Raw genomic sequence first — 11,258 nt, 5'->3', positions numbered from 1 at the left:
GGCAGCCGCTTGTCCTCCCTTGGTCGCTGGAGCGTTTGGTACTCCAGGCTCCACCCTTCCCTTGGTCTCGTTGGGAACGACCTTCTTTTCTCTTCTTCTTTCTATAATTTGGAGGCGTTCTTCCATCAGCCGGATCAGCGAGGGTCCTAGCTCCTCCATCTAACATTCGATTGCGACGAGACGCGCTGTCTCGCTGCTCTCCTCTGCAGTGGAGCGCGAGGCCAGCTCTTTTCGAAGCGCCTCGTTCTCCGCCTCTAATGCCGCTATGAGTCCTTCCATTATCGCGAAGGTGCCAGAGGCGGGGTCCATACTTCTCATCATCTCTGTTACGCCAGCGGCAATAGACCTCGCCGCTTCTTTCAGCGTATTCCCACGTGTGCCCTTGAGGTTGCGGGATGTCTCGGCAACCTTGGTCACCTCAGAAGCTCGACGGATCAGTTCCACTCCTATGTCCGCCGTAGTAGATGTTCTCATCTCTTCGGCCAAGTCCGTGGGGAGCTCGGGAGAATCGCTAGCCTTCCTTTTCGTCGCGCGGGGTGCTTCGACGGCGGGGGTCTCCTCTTCCTCCGTCGTTTCATCCGTCCGTAGGTTCCCCCCGTTCAGTGTGGAGCAGAAGAACCCCTTCTTAAGAGAGACCGCCTTCCTCATACTTCTGGTGCTGACGTGTGTGGGCTCAGTAGCCAACTCTGCTTCACCTCCTCTCATGGTTTCATCCACCTCTTTATCTTTCCCCGCGGTTGTGGTTCAAATGGCCCGCGCGATGCGTTTTCGGCGCGCGTGCCAATATGACTTCCTCACCGGCATAACCTCACACTCGGTTTTATTTCGCCTGTAACGTCTTTCCAGACCGGATTTCGTTAGTTCTTACACCCACTTTTTTTCACAGGCACTAGCCCTTCACTCTGGTTAACTTCCTTGTCCGAATTCTCCAGTTTTCCCGCAGATTTCGATCGGCTCCGTCTTCTCTACGACTGCTCCACGGAAATGCCCCAATGGAACTTCTAATAACTAATACTAGATGAAATTTAAGGAATGCTGTCTTTCTGCTGATTTCAATTCTCAAAGGAAACTACATTCAACTTAATAGTTTGTTTAAAGTTGCAATATAGAAATTGTCCGTCGATTCACCTGGGATATTGACGAATTTGGCATCATCGATTAGTTAGCTTGTCGTCACATCAAACTTTGGAAAAGACGATTGGTTGCTCGTTTTAAAAATATAAAATTCATACAACCCATTTCTCTCTATTTTCACAGCAGTTCGCTTGAGAGTTGTTTATATTCCACCGTCTGACGTGCGTTCCCCGTGGATAGAAATTCAGTATGATTGACGTCCAGTTCTAGATTAGCTTCATTGCCTTTTGTCATGCTCGAAACAAGCTGTTCGATAAACGAGACAAATTTTTTCATACGCAAAAAGCTACATTTGTGTAAAAACAGAAAACGGAGCAAATCTTCATTATTTTTACTCCCTTTTAATGTAACATTCGACTAAAATATTTACTATCATTTTATATAATAAAATAATTACAAACTAATGAAGAACTAAATTTTATTTTCATTTTTTATATTTTCAAAAATAATGAAATAAACTTCTGAAACGGTCTATTTTAAATCACGATGTGTGAGGTTAAAATGATCGATAAAAGGTGTGGCAGGCGAGTAGAACACGCCATTAGAAAGTAATTCAAGACGACGAACCCGATCGAAAGCGTTACGTAGCAGGTAACGAGGTTAGCGCATCGAAGTAACCGGCCAGCGGGCTATGTTCATTACATTAGCATAACTCGGTAATATCGTTTATGCTTCGCTGGCGTGGAACCTTGGTTTTGTCGAAAAACTTCCGCCAGAAAAACGAGTGATACGATACATTTCACATATACACGACCAAGAATTTTAAGTAAATTGACTTTCGAATCATCATAACAATTTCATCTATCATTTACGCTGTATGTCACATTTTCTCTTTTTATGCTTTTATTCGCTAGAATGGTCTTTTCAGGAAACAACTTTTTTAAATGGCTAGTTGGCTTTCGACTATATTAACGGAAGTTCCGATCGTAAAATAGCGTGAGAGTTGCGTTAAAACGCTCTCTTTCTGTATCTCGGAGCCTTTCGCCGATGTAATCGGATTTTTCTCATTTAATTTGGTTAAAGCAATGTTCATTGAGCTAGTTCTAGTCGGATTAATTAAAAACGTGGCTCGCCTTTGAAGAGCTATCGATTTTTCCTGACCGGGAAGCACAAAAATTCTGAGAAATAATATTTTCGAATGTTCATCCATAAATCATTGTACATTACATACAGGATATCAAATCGATTGGTCGAACAATAAGCGCCAAGTGGTGCTGATGCGAAATCGACTTTGAAGTTGACAAGGGAAGAAATAAAATTCTAGAAGCCGAGCCACTGATAATAGCGATCTTCGCGGGCAATCACGATGGCGCCAGTTTAGGGCTTTTGTCGTCTGCAGTTTAATCATTTCCGGTTTATCTATGGAACGACGGATAAGACAGGAGCGGAATCGTGTTGTGTTCGGCATGAGAGATAAAGTAATTATTATCTCATAATTGGCACGAGCGAAATAATCAATGCAAAGAGGTAGAAAAGAAGAATGTGACGTTGAAGAAACATTTGGCGAGAGAATCGAGAGTATCATTTTCAATAAGAAACATCGATTCTCGGCGATCAAGATAATGGAAAATTGTTGTTCATGGTAAAATCTATTCTGCTTATCACTTAACAGTTTCCACTTAATCCATGAAACTCATTCTTCTGCACGATTCCGCAGGACGCGTAATTTTAAAGTTATTCAGATCAATTTATTCCGCGTTGCATCTCCTTCAGGAGTGGAACAGCATGCAACCTGTCACAGAAAGTCATTTGCCTGTTTGGAACGTTATACCTCTCTTTTTTTATTTTTTTATTTTTTTTTTTTTAATTTTTCCATTGAGACAACGATCTACAGTGGGATCCGTTATAACGTACCGCACGCGTACCGAGCGAAAATTCAAAGTCGATTTTCTCGAAAACAATATCTCAAACGAAAAATTTTTATTCTATATTTTCGACTTTTTTTTTCGCGTAGAATCACCCCCTTTCCGCTTGTACTACCAGTTACCAACCACCCTGTATATTATACATGGATGATCGTGCGGGAAACTAATATTGACGTGAAAAATTGGGAATCGTTTGACGATGCTTGCGCATCCTTACCTTACCTTATGCGCTTTTTACGTTCTAAGGAATATAGAACGTGTTTCAGTAACTCAATTTTACGTAAATTTAAGTTATCGCTGATTTAAAGCGCCGTTCGTGAATTGTTTCACGATATCTACTCGATCTTATGAAATTTATCGTGCATAGAAGATTTAGGTATATTGTAAATAATATATGTACGCATGTTCTTCGTAATGCTAAATAAAAGTGACTATAGAAATATCTAATTGTAAAGCTCCACTGGATGGAATTGTTAATAATTTTTCAACTGCATATAAAATTCTTATCTGCACAATTTTTACTGCAAGTAATTTGTGATATGATGTGAGTTACAGGAGCGTGTGAGCTGGTCGTAAAACGTGTCCGGCTATATACGATCTTATTTCCCTTGCTTGCTTATTCCGCAGGGTTTAAATCTATCATCAGTTTCTTGTCGAATATGATTAAAATTTTTCTGCTGTATGGAATATGAAGATCTTTTTGGATGAAAAATAACGAAATAAATTTATCTCAAGAAAATTAAAAAACAAAAATTTTATAAAAATTTACATAAAACATACAACGGCTTTTTTATGTTTTATTAAATTTTGTGAAAGATATAGAATCAACCTTTTCCATTTTTTATATAACGAAAGTGGGAAAACAATTATAGATATTTATTACGTCAACCAGTGATATAAAATACAGTGATCCATTAAGAGCTAACGCTATGCTAACCTGACATTTCTTTCTTTTTAGTCCATTTATATTATTAAATTCTACTTTATCACATTGTAGTTATAAAGAAGAATGTCAAGAACTTTTTTTTTAATAAGAATATCTTTTTCGTTATTACTTTTTTCTTATCCAGGTTTTACAATTTTATAGCGTTGAGACTCTGATCGTAACATTTTTCTTTAAAACACAAATAAAAATATTCTCTGTGTCTCTAATTTGAATAAAATTTGTATAGAATTTCTATAGAATGTCTATTAGGGTAATACATTTTTATACTTTAACAAAACAATATATAAGTTGCTTTATTCGTGTCTTTTAGTACGTAAGTACGTGAATACGTAATTTTCAGATATTGTTTCAATGCTTCGCCTTTAATGGATTAAATTTGGATTCATCGAATATTAAAATATAAGTAACGAACCTGTGGACAGGATATGCTGCTGAAATTAGTGCAGTTTTCAAAAACGATGTCGGTTCCGTTTCTTCTTACTGTTGCGTGGATTTGAGGACAAAATCCTGTGGTTCTCGTCAAGCACCACTCCCCGCAGCTTGCCCAGCCGCAATTATTGGCTAAGGTGGTATTAATGGTTTGGCACATGACTGGATCCGGATCAATCCCAGCGTTGAAGACTCTGGAAATTAATTGCGTCGCGTTCGTTAATATTTTGCTGTGAGTGGTTTGGTTTTTGCATGATGTGATACGATATACCAAGTACAAAAGCCGATGAATTTGTTGATATAGCATTATTATCGATCGCTCTCGTTTATAAAATTACAAGTGATTGAAAGATATTTTTAAAATGCGAATAGACGTCAAAATCAGATACAAGTAACTATAGATCAAAAAAAAAGAAGAGAAAGAAAAATAAGACGTCTACATGACTTATAGTTCACAACAACCGAAAAGATTCTAAGAAACCTTACGCGATTTAAGATTTGACCTTTAACCTATAGAGTTCCAAAGATCATACACTTATCGATGTTCTTCGAATTGAATCTACACCAGTGTCTACGCTATTGTGTAGATGGAATCATTATATTCGCTACCGTATTATTGCATAATAGATTATTCTTCCAAATTACACTGATCTTCGCTACATACACTCTATAACTCATAAATATCCAGACATTCTGATGGTTATTGATTGAATGGTTAGTGATTCCTGAGGTAATTTTCCGTGTAGGATAAATGTAAAATTATTAACGCTCTATAATGCCATGTAATTTACGATTGTATTGTACATTTACGCTCTTTAACTCCTCATTTTCTACTTATCTCTGTTCCTTTTGCAAAATTAAAGCAATAGTATAAGTAAAATTTTTAAATCCGCAATTTGTTGCTCGACAATTTACCAATATTAGTAAAATTAATGGATAAATTATTTTGTAAAGAGATGCAAGCAATCTATTTATGACAATTACTAATTCATTATTTCTAATTTGAAATAAAAAGGCTGTAATGAATAGTAATTTCTTTTCTCATAAACAACACTCCTGGTATAGAGGGTTAAAGTTGGGGTCATAGAGTGCAAGTTATAGATCTCCTCTAGGAAATTAAGGCCGGCGGAGTCGTAACTTAATTACTACCGACCTTGGTCAATTAATCGATGCAGCCTTGTCGTTTACCTGTGGGCCGGCATATAGATTGCCACGCTCAGATAAACCAATGCCACGCAGCTGGTGACATTGGTGAACTGACAGAAACAGATAATTCCGCATATCCTGCGATCCTGTTCCGGTATCAGGCGACGTTTGTGCTTCCGACCCATCGCGAGCAGCCAATCAGATCTTCTTTTCCTTCGTGAAACCGTGCTCCAACAGTAATTTCTGAACGGATTAACCTAAAGTCTCTTCTCATCAACTTCGGATCCGCTTCAAACCGGACGATTTCTCGGCTCGCTCGGCACAAATCGTTTCTCGATAGAAAGAAACTCTATTTGTCATCGGCACATGTTTTATCACAGTTCACCGAAGTAAGCAATGTTCGCGAAGCTTTGAAGAACGCCTGTTTATACTAGTTTTCTGGAAAAGAAACGCGATCAGTTAGCATGACTTTTATTTATTCGAATCTTTCAGTGATGATGAATAAATAGATTGACATTTGAGGAATAGAATTTTGTAACGAATTTTATTCCGATATTTATAATCGATGTATCAAAAGTAAAGTGACACGAATGATAAAATTTTTTACTTTTCTGTAGCATTTTATTTTACTTGAAATTTATGATTGAAGGGTTGGAAGGAACAGAGAGGAAGGTGAAGTGACAAACTCTTTTAAAAGAAGACGGACGATGAAGTTAAATTTTAGTAAAAAAGATCAAACAATTATTCGATCGATCGTCGATTGTTACGAATTTCTGCACAAAAGATATGAATAGATTAAAGATTGAGAAATAGACGTTTTTTTAATTCAGAATTAAAGCGATAGGAGTGACAGAATCTTTAATTTGAGAAAGCTGTGAATGAAGTGAAACTTTAATAAGACGAAATTGTACGCTTTCGATTACTATACGTACTAATAAATAGATTTATATTGCGGTATATGAATGAGATGGTGAGTTGGCGGTGAGTGACGTATAAAGGGAAGAACGTTAAATTGTAGACTTTATAGAAGATATATAGAACAAGAACCTCTAATTAAAGGGGATATTATGTCTCGTTCTCTGTACTTGCATCGCACTTTTGTCACAAAAATAGTAAGAGTCGAAAAGACGAGTTAAAAATGTTCTAAGGGTTTTCTATGATGTATAAAATTGATGCAATTTTGTGAATACTATCTATTTTGCCGATAAATTAACCACATAGATGGTATATTACCACGTTCAAAGACACATTTTTTATTTAAAAAGACTTTATAAAGATTTTATTCTCGCTAAACACACTTGTACTATTTTTCTCGCCAAGTTTCTCTATTGCAACATTGAAGAGAGTTTTATTACAATTTACTGAAATATTGACTTATTAGCGTCATCGATTTTTATTCCCCGTAGATCGAGGAACCGAGGTAGTTATTTGCACCGATCGGTTTTGTTACTTCCACGTGGAAACAAACGGTGAAGAACGTTTTAAGAATATAATTTAATTTACGATCCCGACGGCCATGAAATTTTCTCGAAAGAAGTTGCCACAGCTGTTGAATTTTCCAGGCTTGAGTCCGCTTCACAACAGGTGTCTCGATAGCTCGCCGGTCGAGTTCAAACATTCTTCTCGAGAATACGGGCCGCGTATCATCGATCCAGGAGTTCCCGACGCGCTGGCAAGAATTCTACGTAACCGAGTCAGACATATGTATTAGAAACTGTTTACCTTCTCTCAAATATCAGGTTCCTAAATAAACCGATCGATCCAGCGTTCGAAAGTATATTCCACACGAAATACAAAAAATTTGACCTTGATTAAGATATCACCAGAAGTATGAAAGCTCGCGCGGAACATTGATTTTCTGATTATGTAAAGTGGTTGATTTTACATAAGGTCCCAAGACATGCGAGCAAATAATGACTCAAACCGCGAATATCACTCATTCGACCAATCGTTGCTCCAGTTAAAATCGCCACGAAATTCAAGCCCGCTCGACTGTGAAATACCCCATTGAAAAGGGAAAGTTCACGGAGTTTCGAATCGCTTTTCTAGAACAGATACAAACGTCGGAAAGTTTCTATCGATTCACTCTGTTGGAAGCTCTCTTCTAGGCATTTAGCCTTACACGCTGTCTCTCGTTAAGGAATCATATCGCGATGGTCTGGTAGCCTTTCAGAAAATCGATTTTCGACTCATCGTTCCTGCGAATCCTCGTAATATCCAAGAAGTCTTGGAAATTATCGAGTTGATTCACGGAAAGGAAGGTTAAAAGTGCGTCGTTAAATGATTAATAGATTTTAACGAGAAATACTTATGAATTCGTGAAGTAGAACATGTAAAAAAGATATTTTATTTTATAAATTCCATAACGCCGAATAAAACAATTTGACTTTTAACGAATGTATACGTTCTGTACTAAGATTATACTTCTGGAACGGTCGTAAACAATTATCGATCACTTTTTATCTTCAACTCTGATAGTTTTCGTCTCTTTCCCTAGATTTTTCCCATCGCCTTTTTTGCTTCATGCTATTCGCGTACCAAGCTTAATGCAGTTAAAGCAATTACCGGGTTTTAACTTCGTTATGTGTATCGCTAGTGTAAACAGGTGCACTCCACCGGATGACGTGCAATTAGATACTCGTAATCCCATTATTGCGTAAGAGACGATCGCTTAACGACCATTGGAAAATAATACATATCGATTCTGGGAAACTTTCAAGCTTGAATAAACAGGTCCGTTGTAGGGTATCTTGAAAGTTCTCACGACAAGACGATTCAACGATGTTTAAGTTGACATCAAAGAGAATTCAAGGAGTAGACGAATCGATGTTAGCATACGAATACCGTGATATATTTGCTATGCCAAATATAGTGCGTTATCGACTTTCTGGAAGTAGTATATTGGATCCTGAGATTTGAAAAATTCTAGATATAAATATCTAACAACGATGATATAACTAATTCTGAAATGTTTTACTTTGGATCTCGGAATTTGAAAAATAAATTTCAATCACAGAAAAATCCAAATATATAAATGTAGATGTTTAATAATGATGATTTAACTAATTCCAAAATGTTCCATTTTCTAAAACAATAAAAGGTACGTTTAAGTGAATTTGTTATTAAATAACTGTTGCTAAATAATTGCTATTAATTAGTTAATATCTGATTTGCAATCCTTAAGCGTTTGAGAATTACGTTCTTTTGACGCAAGAGCGTTTACTTGGCTGTAAATGATCGACATAAATCTACGATAATATCTTAAGTTGAGGGTATAGTTCTAATATTATAGTTCGAGTGAAGATCGCGGGAGTAACGCGAAACTTTAAACCTTTGCAACGAAATACGTACGCAATTTCCATTGTATCAACTTTGAATATTACAAAACTTCTATGCACAGCGACACATCCTCCAAACAACATTGTACGAACACATCTTCTACCTTCAAGTCTATCGAGACTTGCACTAAATGTCAACTATCTTCGATCACGTACAACATGCTAAATATCACTTTCTTTCTCACTTTAAAAAGTCAGTTATACTCCATTCTCCCTAATGTAACTTTTTCAAACATAAAACTTTCAGAACAATTTAAATTACAATAATTTCAATCATGAGTCATCCAGCATCAAACATGATTTATAAAATAATTAAGTTTTACCTGAAATCTTGAAATCGTGGCAGATGCATAGACAAAAATTTCGATTGAAATGCACAAGACTCAACGAAATTCACCGAAAAAAATTCACTCGAGTTTTACAGAGTTCTGGAACGCAACCACACACGGCGATATCGCAGGGATTCTCGATATGTATCGATACAAGCGAGATTCGCTTGCAGCGAAAGGTCTGGTCGATGTGATTTCGAAACGGTCGCGATAAAAAGACCAGTCAATAACGACGCCAGCTGCTCGAGTTTTCATTTCCATCCATCTTTCTCGATGTCATTGCTTCCCGCGGTGCGTTGACATCGGCGAGGAGAACAAGAAATCTCCTCCAGTTTATACTGCGTCGAACGACCGCGAGGTACCCACGCAATCTAGACGACTATTTGAAAACAAGGCTGGTCGTCGAGTATATGGCTCGCAAGCTCCCCCATACCGAGCTTGCGCCCTGAAGCACCGTCACGGCTCTGCGTTTATGGGGCCAAGCCGGTGTTCCTTTATATTACGAGAGCGGCTGACAGAACGCCCGAGGCGCTCGAATCTTCCCAACATACCTCGAAACCTACCTACGACTGTTTTGCCCTCGAATGCGAATACGCGTTTGCGACTTCCCCTGCAAAAGCTGATTAATTAGTGAGGGAGAAGTCAATGCTGACCTCCGCTTCTTTCATGCTGACTCATGGTTTGTTGGACATTACGTTTCGTTGATTAAACAGTTTTTGAACGCTCTGTGGGTAGGATGGTGGTGTTGCGTTTTTAGTAGATTGGAACTGACTGTTCGTTAAACTTTTGGTTTATTAAATCTACGTTTCAGCTGGTATTGTCGCTTTGTATTTATTCATAGGTATATATAGTGGTTACTTGGTGTGTAATGTATATCATGATTTATTTTACTATATTCACAACCCCCATATCTTATCAGTATTGCAGAACATTGTTTTGATCATGCAGATGTTGAAAATGTTGAGGTTCCAATTTGAAAAGCTTCTCTTAGAAACTTCTTAATCTGTTTATACGTGATTTAATATTCGTATCTTAAATTAACCTGTTGCTAATTTTCACGATCGCCACATTACAGATCTTATTATCAGGTACATTATTTTAAGGTATCGAGTTGATAGGTTTAATTTTAGCCTTTAAACTATTATGTTACGTGAAGAAATTCCTTGTGCTTGTTAATAATGATTTATTATTAATATATAGATAATATTTCCTACTAACAAAAGTCGGAATATTCTTCAATTAGAAAACAGAAACGTATCTAATTACGAACGTTTGACCATCTCGATCAATTCTGTTCCATCGTATATGTATATGATATTTGTAACAGTTCTATAGGGCTTAGTAATAACATACATATACAATTTCCATTTCAGACTCATAGGATCTCGAATAATTGCAGAATTCCATTGTTTCGTGTACCTGTAGTTCCCTCTTGTTAGTAAATTTCTCGCTCTTTAATGTAATTACATAACGTATTAAACAATTCGAAAATTTTCCCACTAGCAAGCATAATAGTCTTACCACAGTTTGAATAGTTTAATGCAGCACAAATGTTTGACGAACGATCTGGAAGCTTTAAGAGGCATCATGTTGATGTAAACATATTGAATCTCGTTAAGCAAACTTTCTTGTGTAACGCTTGATTAAACTGGAGTATTAAAAAAGATTAGAAAAGAAAAATAATATTGAAAAACTCTGATGCACATCGTAATTACTTTTCGCATTATTAAAGTTTGCTTTTATTTAGTAGTTCTGTTATAAAAAAAATAAACTTCTCGGTAATTCAACATTTTGTTATAGTGATTCAATATTTTCGAGCGCTTAGTAAGGATTAAGCGTGGTATACATACTGGAGCTTAAAAGCTTTTCAAAGGATTGCTGTCGTTACATAAAGTATAGTCGCAAATAAAATCGCAAATAAATGAAACTCGAATGCAGAGTACATCGTTTCACATCGAAAAAGACATTTCGTCTACGCGAAGGTATTTTATGGCAAAATATTCATTAATCTTCCGTGATTGTGATTTATTGAAATATTTTATCACTGAAAGAAATTCATTTATTCATGAAA

At 36.9% G+C, this 11,258-nt stretch overlaps 2 protein-coding genes across 3 annotated transcripts in view; both read right to left on the bottom strand.

The window, feature by feature from the left end:
* LOC100748227 overlaps positions 1-11,236 on the bottom strand; it is a 31,232-nt gene extending 19,996 nt beyond the window's left edge. Inside the window, exons 1-3 of one of the 2 annotated variants that reach the window (XM_012389722.3) lie at positions 9,182-11,236; positions 5,563-5,958; positions 4,358-4,568 (exon numbers count right to left, since the gene is read on the bottom strand). In XM_012389722.3, the coding sequence (XP_012245145.1) occupies positions 4,358-4,568; positions 5,563-5,705 (354 nt within the window). In that variant the 5' untranslated portion in view covers positions 5,706-5,958; positions 9,182-11,236. Of the gene's footprint in view, positions 1-4,357; positions 4,569-5,527; positions 5,959-9,181 lie in introns of those variants that run through there. The other variant, XM_033322674.1, reaches the window with a different exon arrangement.
* LOC117152101 lies at positions 7-718 on the bottom strand. The gene is made up of 2 exons (XM_033322675.1): positions 403-718; positions 7-306 (listed from the first exon to the last, which is right to left on the bottom strand). Exons 1-2 carry the CDS (start codon positions 703-705, stop codon positions 160-162), a joined length of 450 nt encoding a protein of 149 aa, XP_033178566.1. The 5' UTR covers positions 706-718; the 3' UTR covers positions 7-159.
* Positions 11,237-11,258: the final 22 nt, after the last annotated feature.

Source organism: Bombus impatiens, unplaced genomic scaffold, assembly GCF_000188095.3.
Source record: "Bombus impatiens unplaced genomic scaffold, BIMP_2.2 scf_0653, whole genome shotgun sequence".
Classification (NCBI taxonomy): Eukaryota; Metazoa; Arthropoda; class Insecta; order Hymenoptera; family Apidae; genus Bombus; species Bombus impatiens.
The sequence above is the reverse complement of the archived record's forward strand: the minus strand, read 5'-3'. Positions and strand labels throughout refer to the sequence as shown.

Excerpts from the sequence above, each read along its gene's own strand:
- LOC117152101 (XM_033322675.1), bottom strand. The coding sequence starts at position 705 with ATGAGAGGAGGTGAAGCAGAGTTGGCTACTGAGCCCACACACGTCAGC. Across the intron at positions 307-402 it reads CTGAGGTGACCAAGGTTGCC|GACCCCGCCTCTGGCACCTT; the intron begins GAGACATCCCGC and ends ATGAGAAGTATG.